Raw genomic sequence first — 23,374 nt, 5'->3', positions numbered from 1 at the left:
GTAAATCCAACAATTGCCCCCGCAAAATTTGTGTTGGCTTGGTTTTGAAATGCTTTTGGTACACGTAAACCAGATATATTTTGGAGGGTGCTAAACCGGCAGCATTATTTTACCTGAATACTTGAAGTCTAACAGGGAACATAAGGGTCCTTTTGGACAGCTTTACTTTACATGTTTCATAGGGACACTCTGGTGAATGTCCAGAGTAAACGTAGCCAAGCTTCTGGACCACTCACAGGGTAGGTACAGAGCCAAACATGTTCCCGCCGTGCTGGTACGGTGCTTGGGTACAGGCAGCCTGGAGTCCCTGTGGGAGCAATCTGTTAACTGCGCACATCACACGTCACGTGGAGGAAACTGGACTTACAGGGCATGTCTTTGTTGCAGTTCAGAGATCAGAAAACAGCATCGTGCAGTTACCTCATGTAGTGGGCATGAGTTTTAGTTAATGCTGAGCTCTGTAGTAATTGGAGCTTCAGTCAACCACACCTAGCTGTTGTGTGCAGCCTGCAAACTTTGGGTTGATTGCAGTGTGTGTACTAGCACCTCAAAACGTTAGCCTCTGATCCACCTTTTGCTTTCCCCCAAGGAAGTGCCAAAAAAAAAAAAGGTAATGTGACTTTACTGTTATGCATAAATGAATAAAAACTTGCCCATGCGTAGCAAAGAGTCTGGGGTTTCTATAGATAACTGTAAAAAGAGTGTATTTTGAATTGGTCAGAGGTATCCGTAGCTGTAAAGGGTCAGAAGTTGGAGACAGAACAAGTATCAGTCTCAGAGGGTCATCGCTGACTTAAACTTGTAAGTTCCTGGTGTCACCTGAGAGTATTTTCTAGTTAGCTGACAGTGGCAATTAAAAAGTAAAAGGCTCCTTTGCCTCCTTTGTATCACACTTTTTCAGGGGGATCCTGCTAAGCTGGATGAAACTGGCATTTACTGTAACACATTTTAAGAAACAGTGGGGAGACTTCTACTGTGGCATTTGTATCTTGTGAGTAGGTTGATACATAGTTAGGCATTAATCAGCCTGATAAGATACGTCCTTGAATAAGGCTAGAAAGGAGGTGGCTGTTGGAAGCGGCAGCATTGGGAAAAGCCAGCTCTGTTGTGAGGGAGGGGCAAAGGGCACTGAAAACAAGCAGGAGCTTGGCTGCAAGAAAAGAAGGTAAACATTGTTTTAGAAGACTTGCTTAAATCAATTAGTTATATAGGCACACTTGAACACTGAATCTCACAGTTTGGATACAGTTGTACCTGAAGTCATCTGTATTAGCATTTATGGAAAAAATCACAAACTAAAATCAGGCATGCCCTCTGAAATGCGAGTTGAGCTTTTCTTCATATCTGCACAGCTTTTAAAGTTCGTAACTTCCTCTCTGTAATATCCTGCTTTTCTTCAGTGCTGATCTTGAGGCACTTCTTTTGGACTGAATGCTGTTTACTGTTGCTATGAAAAGAGAAACAAAGGTCAGTTCGTTTTTCTTTTCTACCTGAGTAGACTAAATTTACGCTGCAAATGAGAATGCTCACATTTCAGAAGTAAAAGCTAACCTTTCAGCCATAGTTGTCATCAGGCGGTAATTACAGTAACTTATTTGCTCTTCTCTGTAGATCTCTTATCTAATCTTGCTATTGAATAGATCTAGATCTATGTAACAAATTGGTGCCTTTGACTTGTCTTTGCTAAAAAGTTCCATTTTTTTTCAAGTATTGCAGACGGTTGCTTATTTAGACTAGCATTATCTGACACTAGTATTTACTTACCTTTAAAATTTAGTGGGAGACTAGGAAGGCATTCCTTAGATCAGATTTTTATTTCATAAGGACAGTTTCTGTAAGCTCTTGCAAACTGTAGCAGTAGATTGTCGCATGTTACATAGCACCATCTCTTTTTATGTTCTGAGAGAAAAGTTCTTAGCTACTTTTGATGATCAATTTCTGATGATGTGAAGCAATTCTAGAGCTCTTTTAAAATGTTTATTATTATTAAGCTATGGAGACCAAAAGCCTTTTAAGGATGTTAGAGATTATGGGTCACTACATAAACGCTGTACTGTATCATATAATTATATATTTTGGCCTTGAAATACATTTCCAAATACAGCTTTCTTGCCATGGACTACTGAACTTCTGCTGCACAAGGATGTGTAGTCTGAGGTCCTCAGATACATTCACTTAAAAAAAAAAAAAAAAAGTGCCTTTTTCCTGTCATGATCTCCAGTCTCAGATGCTCTAGTGTTGCTAGGTTGATGAATGTCTGTTCCAGCTATACTGATGCATTTCAAATTTGGAACAAAATGTGACTCAGCATGTACCTATATAGGAAGAGAAAGGGAAGAGGATGCCATGGTGATTTTTGGATATCAGTTAAGTATCTCCAGTAAACTTAGGAAGAAGGTGCTCTGAATATGTAAGCTGGCATCCAGCGCTCTGATGAGCAAACACTGAGCCTTTTGAGGAGGTTAGGAACAGAAGTCCACGTTCCTGGCTTTCAGCAATCCTGTGCTGTCCATCAAAAGTCAAGTTCACTTGGTTCATAGATAGTCATATTGTGTGGTTATTTCTTTAGCTTAAGTGATTGAACAGGCTGAAAGTGGAGAATGCAAGACTCAGAACTTGGGTGTTGCATAAGTTGAATTCTGAGAGTTAAAAGCAGCAGAAGGTGTTTGACTATATCCTTTGTTTAAAGAAAAGGTTAGTATAAGCTATTACTATAAAAAGATTTTCTGATTTAAAATGTTCTAATTCTCTTTTATATTGAAGTGTACAAATTTACAAAATTAATTTACTCTGGTAATGTGCACGAATGTCAGGTGCAAGTTTTTAAGATTAAGCTGTATGTAGGGCAAATAACGAGGTAGTTGCATTTCTCTGATTGTTTTCGCCAGCTTGTTACAATTCCTAACATCACGTAGAGAAATGAAAGGTAAGATCTTGTTTCAAATGTGTATCTTTTCTTTAGTATTTGGAACATGCATCAGTTCGAACAGCGTGCCTGAATAGTTAGGGGTGTTCAGGGCTGACATTGAAGAGCAGCAAGACTAATTATTAATGTTATTGATTTAAAAAAAAAAAATAAACCTTTGTAATTATGCCACATTTTTTTGTCAGATGTCTAAGTTGCTTGAAAGTTATTTAGGTAAAACGGGTACGTTGTGTTCAGCTAATAACCTGCTTGGGCACTTACTTACCCTGTTGCTGGTTAGGTTTAGGTAACAGCCATCCTTTATGACAGTGAAATATCTGAGTCTGCGGCAGGGTCACTTGTAGGGATCACTGACATCTTAGGAGGAGAAGGGGCACTGTCACCCATGGTTTCATCGCCCCCAGTGTTTTTTAGCAGCTTGGAGTAGGTGACACACAACCTCTTCAGCAGTGTGGCTTCAGACATTTTTATCTGATCTTTTGAAGAGCGCTAAGAAAATTATTAATACGTCTTCAGCTTGCCATTGGCATCCATCTGCCAAATAATGCTGTTCTCTTTAAAAACTTATCTTCAGGTGATCAATTCACGTGTGACCGAGACTTGGTGTACAGTAAGTTTTCCAGTGTCCAAGTTCAGCATATTTATGACTGAAATTTACGAGCATGTTTTACATCCTGAAATAATTAAGTCTTTCATAGTCTGGCTCAGTAAACCTGACAGTGCACTCTTTTCCTCCTTTTTCCAGGGAGATGAACAGAGCTGTGAATATTTCTTCTTATTAAAGGATAGGAGATCTTACCACTTAAACACAGACTTGGAAGCCAGCTGATGTTATGCCTGTTAAAGAGGGGCCAATGGCGGACTGCCTATATGTACAGCGCATATATGCGCACGTATATTTTTAAAAAGAGAGAAGGGAGGACAGAGGGAAAAGCTATTCAACCTGAATAAGAAGTGAGTAACTACTTGTTATTATCAAATCAAAGCTGCGGGTTAGAATTAGCTCTCTTGCCATGCACGGAGTACAGGTGTTGTACTGGAGCAATGGAGAACAAAATGGCTTGCCTAAATTACTTTATAATGTGGATTTATGGAAGGGTTTATAGGACAGTAGCTGTAATGTAAAGGCCTAGATTTAAAATTCAGCTCCTCTTCTATTTTCTTGTCACTGTAGTTGTGGAAATCTAATCTGACGTAATGTCCTATAGGTGGAGTAAGTAAAAACAGTTCTCCATATTAAAACAAAAAAACAAAGCCCTCCTACTTAAACAGTTTTCCCACTACATAGGCAACTACTGAAATTACAGGGGACTTGCCATAACCTTGGTTTGCATATAATAATTCTTTCTGTGCATGCTTACGTATTCTGGAGGATGTTGTGCTTAGGAATGTGAGGAGTTGGTGGTGGTTGTTTTTTTTTTAAAGAGAAAAAAATAGTGCCTCTGTGTTAATGCCGACAATATTTTTAATTGGAACCCCGGATTTGAGGATACCATTATTGCACCTATTGCTCTGTCAGTATGCAGTTGTTTTGATAACCTCTCTTGAAGGGCAAGCTTCTTGTTTTCAGCTGCCTTTCTTTCATTCATTTGTAAAGCAAGGTTGCTTTCCCAGGGTGTTTGCCAAAGGCCTGGTGAGTAATGGATTTTTGACGAAGAGTGTTGCATCAGGGAAGTACTTGCACAGCAGTTTCTGGTTGACCTCTAGTTTTAGGTAGACTGTGTTCTCAGAGGCTTCATTGGATATGCTGTAACTCTAGAGCGGGCAGACAAAAGACAAAGGCTTGCAGTGCTGTGTTTCTTAACGGTGTTTTGAGTCTGAAATTCATTCCTCTTCAAAGTTAAATGTGCTTAAACATTCTTTTGGTCCTGGTCATCAAATGAGAAAAGGCAGTAGAGGTCAAGGATGATAAAATGCAGCATTCTAGACATTGAAAAGTTCCGTGAGGTGTTTTAGAACATATTCTTGATATGAGGCAAACAGACAGTGTGTATGTACCAAATTAGTGAGAAACAGTAGGAAGACACTGAATGTGTTTCCCAGCAGGGCTGAATGTGTGCCGAATGTTATTAAAGAAGCACTTTGTTATCAGCAGAGTTGTTAGATAATATGTGCCAGTGGAGCACTTACCACTGCTCGGAGACCTTGCAGGAAAACAGTTCAGAGGTTATGTTCTATTTTGTGACTGGGAGTGTTAGAGTAGCTTAAAGATAGCTCTAGACAGCAAGAAATAGAGGAATTTAGTCTGATGCTATAACCTGAATACTCTTTCTCTTATAATTCAAGTATTTTTTATGGAATTGTCTTACTCATTCTGAGATGTATCAGCTTCTTAACCGCTTGGTACATGGTGCAGGTCAGCCAACATCAGTGCATCTAGGGAAGACAAATACAAAGCTCACTGAGAATTTGCCAAAGAAATGATCTTTTCCGTTTCATTTTTCAAAGTTTCAGTTTGAATTCAGACAGAAAGAATGAAGGGAGAGGAGGGAGGGACAGAACTGGAAAATGAAACTCAGTTACAAGTTCCCAGTAGAGAAGTGGGTGATGGACAGCAACTTGTATCTGAGGAAAGAATCTGCAATTAATCAAGAAGCGCAGGAAGGATCTTGTTCTGGCTGGAAGAATGTGACTGATGTTAGTTGAACTGAGCCTGGTGTTACAAAACGGAGCAGAACCTGATACAGTGGAACCAGCACGCTTTTAAAAAGCAGGAATTTTGCTAGCTGAAAAATAACCTTCAGCATGTTGTGGAGATGAGCCAAGGGCTGTGGCTGAGCCAGCTGGCAGCTGGATGTGTGGAGTCAGGGCACCGTGAGCTGCCCCACTCACTGCAGTCTGGTGCTCGCGGCAGCGCCTCATGTCCTCTGCTCGGCACGGGAGATACTGCAGTGGGTTGTTAAGTGACAAGTGAACTAATGGCAAGTCAAGCCAAACATCAAGCTTTGCCTAAAGTCATGATGCTTCTCTGGCTTTACCAGACAGGCACATTATTTTGTAGCCTTCAGGTGATGTGATAGGGCTCTGTTTGCTGAGTGACAGTTAAGGTCATATAATCTGCACATAAGAGGGCTGCTCTGAAAGCAGTGTCTCCTATTTTGTGATGTTGGCTCACAATATCAGAAGCGGATGTTGGTGGTATGGCAGTCGAAGTTGAACCTTCCCACCAGTATTCCATCCCATGTTGTTGCCGTGTGACAGATTGGCAGCACAGGGGCAGGCTGACAGAATGGTGTCTGACACGGAAGTGTGTGTGAAGCAAAGAGGTGTTGAATTCCTCCATGCAGAAAAAGTGTTACCCACTGACGTTCATCAATGGCTGCTGAAGGTTTCTAGAGACCAGACTGTGGATGTGAGAATGAGGCAGTGGGTGGTGTGTTTCAGCAGCGGCAGTAGAGACAGTGGGGTCACCTCCACTGGTGCAGATTTTTTCCAAGTGCAGCACACAGGCTCTTGTTCATCATTGGTGAAAGTGCATAGCTAATAGTGGTGACGATTTTGAAAAATAGTGTTTTGTAGCTGAGAATTTGCTCTATTAAATAGCGGTGTTATGCTTTTTATATGTATTGCAGTTTCCATGGAAGCAAATAGGAGGCATTACTTTTGGTGTGACCTTCATATATGGCCTTTAACTGCCTCTGCTGATACAATGTTTTTTTTAACAAAATTTGAAATGAAGTTAAAATGTACTAGTACAGTATTTAAATACCACACATGAGAAAAGTACTATTTAGAAGATGTCAGAAAAGTTAAGTCACTAAAAAAACTGTGTACCTTTCTGTTCGTTTATCATTATCTCGTTTCTAAAGACCGTTTCATAGAGCTATTTTATTTATTTATTTTGAAATAGATCTGGTTTTGTCTGCCCTAAGCAGCGCTCTGCAGCAGAAGTTGCATGGCGCGCCTGTACTCCCCATTGGAGGGTGGTGGTTTGCAACCATCTTCAAAGAACAGACATTTGTGCTATTGCGCATTTGAATCGAGCAGCTGAACAGGGAAAGCTTCGATTATTAAACCCAGTTATGTTTGTACTTGTGTACTTTGTTTATCTGAAGCAAAGCTCAGTATTAGGCACCACTGGTTACTGCCAGCTGGGTCCTCACTCTATAGTCACAGCTGTGCATTTAGCATCCAAGCCTGCTAAGAATAGCTAATTAGCAAACCAAACAGAACAAAGCTCACATAGTGGGGTCGGCACAATGGCATTCCTGTCTGAGAATGGTAAAAAGATTATTTTATTTGATTTATTTATTCCCCCATCCCCCATCCTGCCTATAGAAGAGCATAGATCAATAAGTGCTTATATTCTCCCTATGCAGGCACAGGGAGAACTTAAATAAAAGACCAATCTATATGCAAAATCCCTCACCCTTCGTAATGTAGTGTCTTAGAGAAATGATTGTGCACAGCCAGCTGAACTCAGAGAGGAGAACAAGGCAAGGTCGTAATAGCTACTCCTGTGCTAAGCTCTGACTGCAATAAATACTGCTAGCACTGAAAAAGCAGCAGCTTGATCAGGTAGGCTGTGTGTGGCGTACGCGAGTTACATGAGGGAGTGCTGTAAAAGCAAATGTGTAATGCCTGAAAGGGGCGAATTGGGCACAAGGCCAGTTGGTTACTGCATGAAAGCCTCCTACCTGCAGAAGGAGGGGAACAGGAAGGGAATGTTGACCAGCTGCCTTTGTTTGGTCTGTGTCAGTGCTGTGCCTTCTTGGGAGACCCATAAGAGTTTAACTACCATCTTAGAAGAGTTGAGAATTCACATCTGATGTAGGATATAGCTGAAGGTGAGTTGGTACCTCCTTGAACTTCTGATAGCAGGATTGGGCAGTCATCATAAGGAAAACCAGAGATCGGACTCAACTGGTAGGAATCTTCAAAAGAAGGTTCACAGTCACTTGCTTTTCTGTTTTGCCCAAACTGTTATAGTGCCTGACTTTCCTGATGAGCCAAAACAGTACAAGTTTTCATGAATGTTAACATGAGGACAGACAGACCTGACAGGGTTTGGCACAATGTTGCAGCTGAGACACACTTGAGTGTTTTTGTACCACAGCATGTGTTGAATTTAATCACTTAAGTAAAGATGGTAGTCAACAAATGTATTTATTAGATGATGATCTTTTGTTGAGTATATAATGGATAAAGCTGTAGTTGGATTAAAACCAAAATTCTGTTGGAAAACAACATTCAAAATTCAGTTCCAGAACCGAAGACTTGCTAGAGCAGCTGACCTACAGGCTTCAGGTATTTCTCATGGGCTGAGCTCCCCCTAGCTCATGCTGTGCCAGCCAGAAGCACCAGTGGCCCAAGAGGAGAGGTGTCCAGTGAGGCATCCCAGCTTGTCCTGGGTGCGAGCCTCTCTGCTACCTACTGAGAAAGCCTGGAGAGAGTGGCCTGCCTCACGGAAGTGCTTTCTGTGGATCTTTCTCCAGTCCTGGATTTTTCAGCTGTTTGTATATTCTGGAAGTCCCAGTATGCATCTGTGTGTCTAACTTAATTATTGACATCAGCTTCTCTTTTAGTGATCTTACCCTAAAAACCCCCAACATTTATCTTCAGCTGGAAATTGCATGAGTTCCTGATGGAAGTTTTTTGAAGTTCCATTCAGAACTCACTACCTTATTTTGAGAATTGTGCTCTCAAGTTCTTCACAGTTTTGGGGTTATAACTATTCGGGGTTTGATTCCTAGTACAGAATGGGGAAAACAAGGTTTATATCTCGAAGCTTCTGGTCAGTTTTTCAAGTTGCCTTAGTGAAGGAAATGTCTGCAATTGTTGACTGGGCTAGGACTGAACAATTTCTTGTGCCTGATTGAGTCTCAAACTGAATTTACAGCAAATCTGAACATTACTTAAACTGGGCAAAATGAAGTAGCTTTCATGCTGTAAGTGAGGAGCTGTAAAATGCTGCCCAAATAAAGAACATGGTTTTTAACAAAGGCAGGTCTAGTGACTCATTCTGGCTCAGTTTTCGTATGGTGCATAATTAAATTAGGAAGACGGAATGTGCTGGAAGACAAGAGTGTAAGTGGATTTAGAAGAAAAAATAACTAAGTTCACACTGGGTAAGCCTAGGTATCTGTGAAGCTATCTAGTGTACAGAGTGGTGATTTCACTTGATTCTAATATAGGTCAGTGTTTTTTTATGGGATTGCCAGTCTTCAGAGCTCAGTAACTGGTGGCTAAGTTGATATGTGTGTTCCTTCTCTTCAGATGAAGGCAAAGCTGGTTTCTCTGGTTTCTGTTCTTGATTTCTTGACACTGATTATTGGAGTGTTAGGGCTCGTGTGGTCTAAGTCAATAAAAAGGCAGAAAGGTGACTCAAGAATAGAGTGGCAAGATACGCTGAAAAAAAGAGTTCTATTGCATCGGCATAGTCTCTTCTGTGATTCAGGTTTTGCAAGATTAGAGCAAAACAAAAGTTTTGAGCTACTAATTCTGCATTGCTTATTGCTGTGTGCTTTGCAAATTAAATGTTAGGAATGTATATGCACAAATTTAGTGTATAGCTGTAGTAATGAAGGTGGTAAAGTATTCAATCTCTTTCATGTGCCAAGATCATACTCTGCTTTTTTTTTTTTTAAACTCTATTACCTCTATATTTTATAGGCTACACAAAGAATGGGGAAAGGACAAAATATAAGGAGCCTTTGTACCATGGCGCAGCTAACTTTAGCAGGACATTCAAATGATTCTGCAACCAAAGGTTTATAAACACCACTCGCTTGGGTTCAACTCTGCTAGATCTTTACCTTAGGAAATCTGTACTTTAAAAAAAAACAAAAACAAAAAAACTTCAGAAATAGTGAAGGGAACCGGAGAGTTTGTGGACTCCTCCAGATCACTAGCTTGTGTGGCTTTGCAAAGAGGGAATATTGGTTCCCCTGTTCTCCTTTTCCTCGACTCTTGCATTTTTAGTAATGTTTAGTGATCCTATTTAATTATTGCTATGTAATGCCAGAATATATACAAATACATGCAAGGAGATCCTTTGTTCTGACAAGTCTGCAGTTCCTTTTCTGCAGCTCCTGCTCAGCAGTGATTTCAGCTCCCCTCTGGGGAAGCAGATTGGAAAGGGCCTGCAGATCAAGAGGCAAGCAAGCAATTCCTCTTAATACCAGCATGAAGTGAGCCTTAAGTAAAATCCAGGCATATTTGAATGGAGGAAGAACTTCGAGGTGGTGTCAAAATATGATAAACTGAGTTGAAAATCATCTGGATGTTTTCTAGGTTGACTCAACGGTTTTGCCTCTGTCAAATTTTGTATTTTAAAATATAACCTAAGGACAAATTCCAAGTTCTTAAGTTTCAGATTCGAGTTGGGCAGACATCATCCACCTCCGGTCTTGTAGCCCCCAGTAGCCATGTAGATGGTTTCTCTCGGAGACTGGTCCTCACCTGCTTCGCTTGCCTTTATCCAGTTAAACACCTGTAAGATCGGAGCTGGTTTGCACCTCTGCAGCTCAGAGCATGGCAAACCCCACATCGTATCCTTCCATAGACCTGACTGTTGAAGTCAGATGTGCTTCCTCTGAAGTTAATGGAAACTTGAATTGCTTGGGTCCTGCTGGGAGAGCTTACAGATGTGCACGTTTTCCCACTTAAGTGCGTCAAGAGAAGAAACACTCAAAAAGCTTCTATTTACACAAAATGGAGGTATTCACATTCTGTTAAGTTTTATAATCTCACGTAAGATGGCAAACAAGTTCATTCTGTTTGAGTTTGATGGCAGGATCTTGTCTTGCCTGTCAAAATGTTAAGTTCCCTCTTCATAATGTTTGTGCATCTATTACATGTTATGTTCTGTTGAACCATGGACACGTTTCACAGGGAAGGATTACAAAGGTTTGGCTGTGAAATAGCCATAATAACATAAAACAGGTTGCCTTGCTATTGCACAATAATAAAACTCAAAAGCCTGCTTGTGGAATGATTCTATTGCCATGGTACAGAGTAAAGTTCGTTTCTTGTTTCCCTCCTGCATAAAATTCTCCATGCTTAATAGCTATTTGTTACACATGGAGATTGTTGAATACTGCTTTGGAAATGTCATTGCAAGGAAATATTTTATACCTTCTCCATGTGTACATTATGATGTATAGTTTCAATTATGTGAATACATCACAGAGTTGTGAAGTATCACAGAATTTCTAACTGAGCACGAAGGAGAGAAGTAGCAGTAGTCTTGGGAGCCATATCTGAGTTACAGTAGGCTAATTTCTAGTAGAAACCACGTCTGACCATGCCTAAGTAGTGGTAGATAGAACTTCGATACTGAGTGAGAAGTGTTTTAGCAGTAGGGCCAGCAGTGGTGTTTTTTTTGTTTTTTTTTTTTTAAAGCAAGCATGTTCCCAGCTGGACTTGAGCTTGGAGGAGATGATGCTTTTGAGTATCAACCAGTGCTCTTGAGCCCCTCTTTTCTCTCTAGGACTGTATCCCACCTATTTTCCAAGCAGTTCCTTGAAAAGGCCAAAGTCAGCTCAGCTGAAGTTCAGGAGACGTGTTAATTCTGTCCTCGTCCTCTCAGTACCCTGAACAACTGCCTGTAATAACTGCAGCTAGGTCTGCCCGTGACCTTCACATTTGTGGCCAGTTCTTCCTTGTTTTAAGTATGAGGTGCAGCGGACTGTTTCCCCCCACTGGCTTCTTGAGCCTTACATTTGTTATGCCATGGGATACTTCAGCTCAAATGATTAGTTGTATGGAAAGTACATACTAAGAAATAAACTGCATCCTGCTCATGAAGGGGAACACAAGACACATGGGGTTTTATAACAAGTGACTTTAGTTATTGGAGCATAGCATGGTCAAATATTGCAAATGGGCACAGATATGTCATTTAGAGCATGGTATGTAATTGATTTTTAGAAAGACTTGTCATTGAGCCCACTTTTTTTTTTTTCTATTTAACTTTAAAGAACAGATAGGAAGATGTAAGTAGTTGAACCACTAAGCGACTACAATATAACTAGATTTGGAGCATGCCTTAGGTCTTTAAGAAAAATTCAAGGACAAACTTGAAATAAATCACAAAACCAGCTGGAAACTTCTCTGCCAAAAGTTTAGGCAATAATAAATGATTCAGTTTCAAGGCAGGTTGCAGATACTTCCCCCTTCTTTCCCCTTATTCCCCTTCCCTCTGCAGACTTAAGAAAAAATGGAGAAGAAAGGGCACTAGAAAAAGATGAAGAAAAATGAAGCATGGATTCTAGAGAAAATGGAAATCCCTTTTTCCAGTGCACAGTGGGCACTAGTGTCTAATGTACGGTTCTTTGTTATGCCTGCTGGTTTTTGTGGTAGCTTTTGTGGTTTTGTGCCCAGATACGATAGCGCAGCGTTACCCCATTGCTGTCTAGCCTGCTATTTATTGCCAGGACAAGAGGCACATTGTGAACAGGGTACTTAAATTTCCTTTTACTCATTTCCTATTGCTGAGCAGCCTTACATTTCGATTGGATGATAATAGAGTTAAACCAATCCTGGGAAAAATAAGGTATTGGCACACCGACATCTGTAAGTCAGTGAGATAACTGTCTAGTTTCCCCTGTAAACAGTTGTATTGGAAATTAGAAATTGAATGTGTTTCTGCAAGCAATGGTACACTAGACCTTTTACATCTTTCTGTGTTTTTTTCTTGAAGCCTGATGACATTGCTCTTGTGTTTGCGACTTGTTTAGCTTGCAGCTCTGCTCCATCTAATGCTCTCAGATGTTTTTTCTTCTGACGCTGCAGAGAGCTGCTGGAGTTAGGTAGGCGCATCTGCTGGCTTGCGTTTTTACCAGTTACATAAACCCCACTGCCACAAAGTCAGCCCTGAGGCTCAGGTTTTGCTGTCTCCTTTGTAACTTAACTGTTACCTGCCTGCCACACGAGCTGGGAATGTGGCTGGACCCAGTGCAGGGAGGTTTTTAGTACAGTGACACTTTGAAGGTGCCCAGCAGCGCTTGGTGTGGGGTTTGCTTGGAAGCTGGTACCACTGGTGCAGGCCTTGCTTTGCTCTCCTCACAGGCACAGCTGTTTCCAGATGCGTCCTGCAACAGTGTCTGGCTGCCGCTCAGAGATCTGCCTCAGGGCCTGTGCGGCCAACAGCGGCTGGATGGCCGGTGTTTTGGATGCTGGGGCCTGAGGTACAGAGTTGAAGCTGAGTTCAGTGCACCAGACAGTGCTAGCAGACCTTTGTGGCCTTTGGGAGATGTGTGTGGAATTCCTCAGGGCGTGCCACAGAGCAGTTGCGTTGCTGCCACCTTCCTCTCCCTCACATCTGGGAGATGGCGATGACATTGGCACAGCTAAGTGCATCTTCAGGTACACGTGTATTAGGAGTGGGCCTTCAGCAATACACATGTGGATCTGGATAGTAGAACTGTGTGGATATCGTTGTGTTTCTTTCCTCTTTTCTTTGTAAGTTACAGCTAGCAGAGCTCAGGCTGTGGGTAGATGCACCAGCTCTGAAGCCCTCTGTGCCAGCTGGGCTCAAGCCACCTCTCTGGCTTGCTGATTTCTTCAGTCCCAATGAAAATGTCACCCGATGGATACGATTTCATCAGTAACCACAGTCACTTGGAGGTGCTAGGCTGTGCCTGCTCTTTGATACATGAAGCCTCTGTCATTGTACGGGACAGCCATTTTAGCTTCTGACTGATAGGAGTGGAGGCCACAGCACACTCTGGCATGTCATCTCGACACCTGGGAGAGCTGCTTCAAGACTGCTGCAGACCTCCTCCTCCAGACCGAGGGCTGCAGCACCCTGGCACTGGGAGGTGTTTTTTGAAGGCTCTAGCTTCTTTTCAAGTTGTTTTATTATTTTTATGTAAATTAAATAAAAATAACCATTATTGTGTGCTGACATTTTCTTCAATGCTGGAGATGGCATAATTGAGTCCCCGACTTTGTTCATTTATTTTTTTTCTTGTATTTTACTTTGGGGCTGATACTTCAAGACAGTCCTACTTATATTTTGCTGCATGAAAATGCAGGATTTTTTTGTTGTTTTTTCTTGTTTGTTTTTTGACATGTGAATGTGCCAACTAGTAGGTTAAATAATTGCCTCAGGAAGTTAGTTGTTAATACAGAAGCTAGAACAAACCTGGAAGAATTTTGATGCTCATAGTCTATACCATGCATTCTCAAACATTGCTCTCAGTAATTTCCAAAATGTCTATGACTGTTGAAACTTGGCCTGTGAAATAACGAGGGACCAGAAAATGCTTGTGCTAAGCAATGCTTATTTAATGTGTCTGTTGATTACCTTTGCTTCTAAGTGTTTGGCATAAACTTTACTTTAACAGGATCTCCAAACATGGGTGAACGGTGCTAATGAAAATGGCTTTGTCCTCGTGTCATTTGGAGCTGGAGTGAAATATCTGTCAGAAGATGTAGCAAACAAGTTAGCACATGCTCTGGCAAGACTGCCTCAGAGAGTTATTTGGAGGTAAGTGCAATGACACGTACTGGGGGTAATTGAAAGCACAGTCATTTCCTATTGTGCCGTCTTTAGTGTTGCATGTAACACAGAATCTGAAATTCAGCCTGAGTAGTGCGGAGAACCTGACTCTTGAAAGATGCTCTTTGTAGAAACATTACAGTCCCCTGGCAATAAGGAGGAGCAATGATTTTGTGGCAGGATAAAGCATAGGTTATATACTTCTCTACTGAATTTATATCCTAGGATTGAGGACAGTGAAAAGAGTGAAAAAGGTTGTAACATTTGTGACATAGTCTCATCACTTCTGATCAAGGAGCCACTGTAGGAAGTGAGAGCACCATTCTCCTTATCTAATCTCATGAAGGATTCAAGGCTTGCTTTCCCCTCACCCACCAGCTTTCCTCTTACATCCTGCTTCCTTCCCTCCTATCTTACGGAAACATGGACTCTGATAATTGTTCCTCTTAATTGTCTTTCTCTGTGAGGAATCAGAGGAATAAAAATATGCAGAAGAAGGAATAAGTGATAAGATTTGTTGCTGTTGTAAAAACATTGCAAGCGGCTCTCTAAAAATTGTGTAAAAATTGAGGAACAGCTGTTCTTAGTCTGCTCTGCTTTACATGCTTCATCATGCTGGAGTAAAATTCAGAGGAACTAATGTGAACTACTGCTCTATGTTTGTTCCTTATGAAGACTGCAGTGATGCTTGGCTTGTAATTAGTCTTTAGTCTCAATTGATCTTACTGCTTTTTGTATTGTTCTATACTTTTTCATGTTTTTGCTGGATTTCTCACTGTAGGAAGTATCCACTTTCTCTAGTAAATAAGGAATTTTAATAGATATTCTTGGGGATATTTTTTAGTGCAGAAGTAACAATTTCAGTTGAAGCTTTCTGTTACTTATTTTTTATTTCACTAGTGTCTTTCTTACCAGTGCTGTTTTTGTTGTTTTTTCTTGTGTTGTTCTATTTTCAGTCCTTTATCCAAAATGTCCCCCAGCAGGGACCTAACTACTGTTTCTTTCCTTCAAAATGATGAAGGAATGATGATCCTTGAGGTCCTTTTCAACCCCAGCCATAATTTCTGGGACGGGAAGATGTTTAGGTGTGAGACAGGGCCTTTGGGAGAGCTGAGTGGCTTTCAGTCACATCAGTGTGAATTTGAGTTCTGTAACAAGACACCTAAACATGAAATTGAGTCCAGTTTTGCTTTGTGATTTTCTGCTTTTCAGATTATTGACTTCTGATCTATGTTGGAAGCAGGTAGTTTTTCTACTAGACATTTCTGAGAATGGGAAAGATGGTACTCCTTGACAGTCTTATGTCAGGATGCCAAATCAAAGAATCCCTATACTTCTTAATTATCTTCAGGTTATGTGGTACTATTTAGCACCAAAACCAGTGTGAGATTTATGGTTTATTTGCTTTTATTTAAGGTCAGGAAATTTGTTTAGTTTAATTTTCAACATCATGGAATATGCAAGCTTCTTGGTTTACTTAATTGAGAATACCTAGGTGGTTTGTTATGTAGTTATAATTCTAATGTTCTCTAACAACCAGAATACTTCTAAATATTCTAAGCTCTCTTCTGGAGTGGTCAGGGGGAAAAAAAAAAAAGAAATTCTCTAGTCACTGTTACTTTTTTCCCTCTTCTTTTTCAGTTTAGAATATATTTAATTTGCATATAAGCAGTATGTAACACACGAATCAGTTTGTATTTAAAGGTTGTATTCTGTTAATTAACCTTCCCAACTAACTCAGGTGAGCAAGACATTGCCACTAGATTTCGGGCAGTTGATGAAGTAACAAAAATGTAGCTGTTCTGCAGTCTGATCCCAGCCTTTCCATCAATAGCTTCTTGCCTCATAATCTGGACTGTCACCCTTTCCTTTCCTTGTACTATTAATTCCTTTTAAAATGAGATGCTGTCAATTCTTAAGAGCTGTAGGAAACTGGCCAACTGAAAGGGAATGCCTTAGGGCTTACTATTTATGTGCTGATTGAGTGTTCTCAGTGGAGTTACTTATGTAGTATTAATCAGAGTTTTCAGTAAAGTAACAAACTCAGAGCCACAGAAAGATTATAACACTTTCTTCCAGTAACAGCGGTAGGACTTATAATATGCTTTTTAAAGTAACTGTATTGACGTTATTTAAATAGAAAACATTGCATTTTGAGCCAGATTATAAGGAAATGAATGAAAATGGAAATTATTTCTAATTACTTTTATAGCATTTGTTTTCTTGTAATGGTAAGTAAACAGTATCCCAATGTAATTAGAAATCTGGATCATTTGGTTTGATTCTCTGTTTAGAATTTATCAATTTCGGAGGTTTTGATAACTTAGCTTCAATTTGATTTTATCGCTTCAGGTTTTCAGGTAACAAACCTAGGAATCTAGGCAACAATACAAAGCTTATAGAATGGTTACCACAAAACGACCTTCTTGGTGAGTATCTATAGTTAAGATATATTGTTTATTCTCACTCAAATTCAGTTTGCTCTTCCAACAGTATTTTATTCAAATAGCAGTCATAGTAATAGAAGTCATAGAGCAAGAACGTATCATTCTTGATGATGAAATGAAACGTTCTTTCTGATGTTAATTCTCTTTATCTGGTGTCGACTCCCTATCTTTTCTTCAGTCAGTTGAGTGGAAGGTCATAGTCATTCCCAAGCCTATTTGACTTAATGAATGGGAACATTTGTTGTGAAAAGTCTCGTATGCTATGCAATCTACACAGTTAAAAAAAAAAAAAGAATTATAAAAGATGAATGGGAATTTTCTAGAATCTGCTGTTTTAGGGAATTGGTGACCATTAACTGTTAACTTCTCAGTAATGAAGAATCTGTGGTGTGGACTTAAGTAGACTATTCATGGAAGAATCTCCAAACCAAACATATAAAATTTGTTCATATTACACCAAGTCTTCAGGCACTGAACATACTGATTACGTATTTATTATTAATATTACCAGTATATGTGTTTTTCAAATTTTCCAGTGAAATCTTTAACAGAAATTGGGGATGTGTTGCAAGTTGATAATAATCTTTCTGTTTAACTGTCCTGAGATTCTCTGAGTTCTTGAATGGAGCGATAAAGCTTGGTCTTACTTCATCTGTTGGTAAAGTTTATATATTAGAGTATATGTATTCGCTTTTTCTTTCCCTTCCTTCTGTGTTGTTGTGCAGCTGAATTTATTGGATCCCAAGTTCTGCAGAATGCTTATGACTATCTCTGGGACACCTAGACATTTGTGCATTTGCACAGTCACTGGTACTATAATGAGCACTGATGAATACATTAAGAATGTATGTGCGTCAATGTACATTCACGTCAACCAGAGTAGTTATCATAATGTAGTTATTAGGCGAATGACTTCTGAACCAGGTAGATCTTTTTGATTACTAAACTGTGCTGAGGTGCTCTCATTTCTCCATTGCGTAGCAGTAGGGGAGTATATTGCTGTCATTATTGTCATATCTTGCTAGCCTGAGGTAAGGCATGTAAAGCTTCAGAGAATACAACATCAGTTGTCCTGTCATTAAATAGCTTGTCGTTCATATGAATAATAAGGAAAAGTGTTCTTTCTCTCATTCATTTGTAATACTAAACAGGTAAATACTAGTTCTAGTCACCAACTGCAGTTACTCAGAAGTATAGTGTATTAATTACTCCATTAATAAGAGGACTGTTCTGAAAGTAATGCCCCCTGTTCTGTTACGTTGGCCCACAATGTCAGAGGCAGATTTTGTGGTGTGGCAGTAAAGGTTGAAACTTCCTACCGATACTCTGCTATGTTTTGATGCCATGCAACTCATGGCAACAGAGGGGCAGTCTGGCAGAATGACATCTGACATGGAATTGTATATGAAGCAGAGATGTGGAATTTAATTCCTCCCTGCAGACAAAATGGCACCCATTTTCATTCATTGACACTTGCTGAACGTTTATGGAGACCAAACAGTGGCTGTTAGCACAGTGAGGCTGTGGGAGACGCGTTTAGGCAGTGAGGAGCAGTGATGTGAAAGACAAGCCACATTCTGGACAGCCATACACAGCTGTCACATCATGAAATGAAGAGCATCTTGATCAGCTCACCCTCACAAATCAGCTAATGGTGGTGACAATATTGAAAAGTAGTGTTTTGTAGCTGAGAACTTGCTGTATCAAGTGTTACTTTGCTCTTTGCATCTGTTGTAGTTTTCATGGGAATAAGGAAGCATTACTTTTGGAGTGACCTATGTAATTTTAGACAACTCATACATGATAATTTTAATTCATATCAGCTATTTCATCTCTATTCATATATAATGGAATAATCTAATGCATGCAAAATTTCTGCAGAGTGGGTTTAAGTAGGCGGGAACTTCAGAAAAAAATTGCATTCATTCTACCTTTCCAGACTGGAGCCATAGGAATCCAGTGATAAATGTATTGTAACCAGTTGCTTCAATAATGCTACATTAAGGAGATGTAGAAGTTTATTTTTGTGTTCGTACCTCTTCTATTTCCAGGTCACCCTAACATTAAAGCTTTTCTTAGTCATGGCGGTTTGAACAGCATTTTTGAAACCATGTACCATGGGGTTCCAGTGGTGGGAATTCCCCTTTTCGGAGACCATTATGATACTATGACCCGAGTGCAGGCGAAAGGCATGGGAATACTGTTGAACTGGAAGACTGTCACTGAGAGTGAATTGCATGAAGCACTAGAAAAAGTTATTAATGATCCCAGGTATGGAATGAGCGATTGTTTCTTGCTTTTATTTTAATTTATTGTTTTGGGTTAGATACAGAGCCTTCATGCAAGGGAAAAAAAATGTGTTGGTGTTTATTTGTGTGCCTGGCAGTGGCAGGTCTTTGGATAGTTGTTCCCATTTCACAGGATTACTCAACTGACCATATTTCTGTGTAGATGCCAAGCTTGTTGATCAGCATACCAAAACTCACGTCTCATTTGCTTTTCTGTCGCTGTGACTTTTGCCATGGGAAGGACAAGATTACGGAAACAAACCTAGCCTAATTGACTTTTTGTTGCAGGCCAGCATCTCCTTTCATGTGTCTTGATTACACTACAGTAAAATATGTAGCAATCTGTCTGTTACGCTCCCTTGGGAGGCTTGAGGAAAGTATATCTATACTGTTGTAGGGTGCTGCATTTGGCTTGTAGTTGAAAATATGGCAGTACTCGAAAAGTGACTATTCTAAAGACCCATGATTTGATTAAAAAAAAAAAAGACAAAATTATTATCTGGACAGAAAGAAGATATCTCTAACATAGATCTTTTAGAGTTGGGAGGGTCATTCACATTGATTAGAACATTGTCATTGCAACAAACAATATTATATGAGGGCTCTGGCCTCTTCCTGTAATTTTTTTGTCATTCAGATGCAGTGCAGTACAAGTTCATGATCTAGGTTTCATACCTTTTTTTGGTTTCATCAAATGAATTTACTCAGAAATACCGAAGTCTGAGGAGAGTCAGTTTAAACGCTTGGGATGTGCTGACTATCTCTGGATTAAAAAGAATGACTCAGCTCAGTTCTTGTATGAAGTTAATAGATATTTTGGAGTACAATGATGACAATGTTTCTTGCTTTCATGGGAACAAAGTCTTGAAGCAGCACTTGCCTTGGAAAAGGAGAAATCTATAAGAAATGAGCTCGTTAGCAGCAGAAGCTTGGTGAAAAGGAGTGTTGCTAATGAAATCTCAGTAGCATCGGTTGCCCCAGCTTTCTCTTGTATAATTATTCCTAGTATAAAGGCAAGTTCTGCTCAAATAACCTGCTGACCCTGCAGCTGTGGGATGAGAAGGAATTCATGTGATCCTTTGCTAGGGGCAGCCCATTATGAAAAATCAGTTTTAAGCTGAACTCTGGACTGAAGAGGAAGTACACAGCTAAAACTGAGTTTCTCAGTTTGTTCTCTAATTTCTATTTCTCTAATAACTCCGTTGCACAATAGCAGGAGCGGTGTGTTGGAGTATGTTGCCATAGGATAGGATTCCTGCCTGAGTGCAGATTGGATTGACATTTCATCCCTTCTACACACCTGCTGCTGAAGGGTGGATTTCAGCCTTCAGTCACCCATGGTTCTGTATTTTTGGTAATTCTTTGTCAATTAGCTGTAATGACCAATGTCAAGAGATTATGCCTTGTGTACATTCCTCTGTATGTGGTTTACTGGGAGAGTCCTGCAGTAGAAGGACACCTTTTGATCTCTTGTGTGTATTTACGTGTTTACAAAGACTTGCATTGCTCAGCACTGGCTATGCTTTTTACCTTATTCCGTTTTCTTCGTCTCTTTCATACAGCTACAGGCAACGGGCTCAGAGGCTGTCTGAAATTCACAAAGACCAACCTGGTCATCCTGTTAACCGGACTGTGTACTGGATTAACTACATCCTCCGTCACAACGGAGCACAACATCTACGTGCCGCTGTTTACAGCATCTCTTTATATCAGTATTTCTTACTGGATATTGCCTTTGTTGTACTAGTGGGTGCTGCCTTATTTTATTATATTTTGGCCAAGCTAACAAAATTTATCCGCAAACAAAGCAAACATATTTGGTCAAATGATGAACATAGCACTGTTAATGGACATTGCCAGAACGGGATACCAAATGGCAAGCATAGAAGAAATGGCCACATTAAGCATGAGTAAAAAGTGAAATGAGCCAACCCCTCATGTAAAGTAATTGAGTTTTATCGCTGTAACTTAGTCTAACAACTACTTAAAACATCAGTAAGCAGTTCTAACACTCCCCTTCAGTATGTAATAATATGTGACAAAATTCTGTGGAAACTAAGGAACGTATTTAAAAAAAAAAAAAAAGAAAGAAAAAAACCAAGCACAACCTAAAATGGAAATATTTTATTCTTAATACTGATGCAGAAAGGTTATTTTGGCACTGAAATTTTTAGAAGCCTTAATTCTCTAAAGTTATATGATGATCATATTTATGAATTTTCAGTTTTTTAAAAGCTAAATGTGTGTGTCCCAAGTGAGGAAAGGTCTCTTTTTATTTGCAGAGTTTTTTTCCTTTTATTTTTTTATTATTATATCCATCTTTAGCTGGGAGAACTTAGTGCTAGCTCTGTGTTTCATATGTTGAAGGCTCAATATGTATAAGAATGCTGTTTTAAAAAAAAAAAAAATCCCGATGCTTGTGCAAGAAATAGGAAGTTGCAAACTGAGAACACAGACATTTAAAAAAAAAAATTCTTAAAATGAGCACTGAAGAAAAATGGCAAAAAATGTATACTATGTTTTCTGGTAAGCTGCATGACTCTTCTGCTCACTACCAGTGCTTTAGAGAAAAGAGTGCTGAGCAAGTCTTCAATAAGTCTTAATTTTTAATTTATACAAAATTGTATTTGTTGCCTTTCTCTACATATGTAATTTATGCCATGAAAATATTAGGAAATTCTATTTCAGTTTAAATATGGCTGTGTGGGAAGTAGATTTGCATAATTAAAATAAATGAAACAAAACAAAATCCACCCCTGTGCTTAATGCAGAAGGTTTTGTAATGGCCTAAAGCAGTGCAGAATCGAACTGCTATTTGGGATTTAAGAAGCAACCAAGAAAATGCTAAAAGTTGAATGTCTTTCCTATTAATTCTCATTATTTTTCTGTTTTTTTTCTAATTCACAATGTTGTAGATGTTCTCTTTCAATGGTTGTATCTGAGAAACTATTACCTTCTCTTAGTCTGGGCCGCGCAATCCATATTTCCTATAGTTGCCAATGTCCCTTCTGAGACCATGGGGCAGGAGGCTGCCCACTGGGAGGCACCATCCTCCAGCTTCAGGCTCAGTGGGAGGCACAACACAGAGCCCAGCCAGGCTGATGCAGAGTGTGGGGCAGCTGTGCCTCCTGTCCCCAGCTCCAGACCCTCCCTGCAACAATCTCTTTCAATCACTGCAGCTGACATGGGAACCCTGTGATGGTTCAGTACAAACCCAGGGCAGGGAGGCAGGGTGCCGAGTGGCAAAATCAGTGTGGCCCTGCCAAACCGGAGTTGGCAACTATGCATTTATTTCCGTGTCATTCTGTTTACTTGGAATTTGCACTACACACGTTGTGAGTGTATGCTTTATTTATTTGTAGTTTGAAATCCCATGCCTGGAAGAGGAAGGAAGGAAACCCATTTTACCTAGTGTTGTTCACTAACATGGGAAGAGTTGTGACGATAACAGAGAGCTGAGATCATCCTCATACACAGTGATGCAATATTTCATTGCCATTCCATCAGGAGCCTCTATCCTATAGCAATAAATAACAGTACAGATATCTTTCTAATATGCAGTACGGGTACTTGTACTGCTTTCTGAATACTTGAAGAAAATGGTGTTATAAATAAGCCTATTATCTATACCTTTTTACAATCTTACAGTTTGTGTCAACTAAAGGAACATAAGGAGGCGATGAATGGTGGGATGGTAGTAAGACTTCGAGTGTATGAATGACTTGGTTTAAATGTTTTTTTTGCATTGAAGAAGGTACAAAAGCACTGACCGGATGATTAAGCATAATTTAATCTCCACTGTGATAAAACTTAAGCAATAAACATGAATTTAATAGAGAAAATCTGTTGTTGGAAGTATATTTTTATTCATATGAATGCTATTTTGAAGTACCCAGTCCATGTGCGTGCATATATGTGAATGGCGAAGATACACAGATTTCTTGTTTTCAGTATATGCAATGATGCATGACATGTATTTGAAGTCAAACATTATTATCTATAGAACATAGACGTATTTCCTCTGGGACTGTTGAAACAATTGGAAGAGTGAGTGCTTAACCAGAGTTCTTCAGGTCAGTTTGTGTGTGAATTTTTCTCGTGTTGTACATGTCTTATTTGTTTCTTAGAAAGCAAAACCAAAAAGCAGTGTTACAAGAGATATGATTGTTTCTGAAATACCAAGTTCCTGCGCTCTCGGTTTTAATACCAAACTTCTAGAAGGGTCTGATCCACCAAACTACAGAAATACCTGTTCTGTTCAAATTTA

General features: G+C 39.7%; 1 protein-coding gene and 1 long non-coding RNA gene across 2 annotated transcripts in view; one reads left to right on the top strand and one right to left on the bottom strand.

Moving 5' to 3' along the window:
- The window catches only part of UGT8 (UDP glycosyltransferase 8), a 29,717-nt gene extending 6,768 nt beyond the window's left edge, over window positions 1–22,949 (top strand). The window contains exons 3-6 of the mRNA XM_021397393.1: window positions 14,218–14,360; window positions 16,725–16,801; window positions 18,871–19,090; window positions 20,670–22,949. Coding sequence (XP_021253068.1) covers window positions 14,218–14,360; window positions 16,725–16,801; window positions 18,871–19,090; window positions 20,670–21,021 — 792 coding nt within the window. The 3' untranslated portion in view covers window positions 21,022–22,949. The remainder of the gene's footprint in view (window positions 1–14,217; window positions 14,361–16,724; window positions 16,802–18,870; window positions 19,091–20,669) is intronic.
- Window positions 616–6,079, bottom strand: LOC110399159. The gene is made up of 3 exons (XR_002438938.1): window positions 6,042–6,079; window positions 5,236–5,302; window positions 616–1,447 (listed from the first exon to the last, which is right to left on the bottom strand). It is a non-coding gene; the product is annotated as an uncharacterized LOC110399159 (long non-coding RNA).

This window comes from Numida meleagris, chromosome 4 (genome assembly GCF_002078875.1).
Source record: "Numida meleagris isolate 19003 breed g44 Domestic line chromosome 4, NumMel1.0, whole genome shotgun sequence".
In the NCBI taxonomy this organism is placed as follows: domain Eukaryota; kingdom Metazoa; phylum Chordata; class Aves; order Galliformes; family Numididae; genus Numida; species Numida meleagris.
This window is presented reverse-complemented; position numbering and strand designations above follow the sequence as displayed.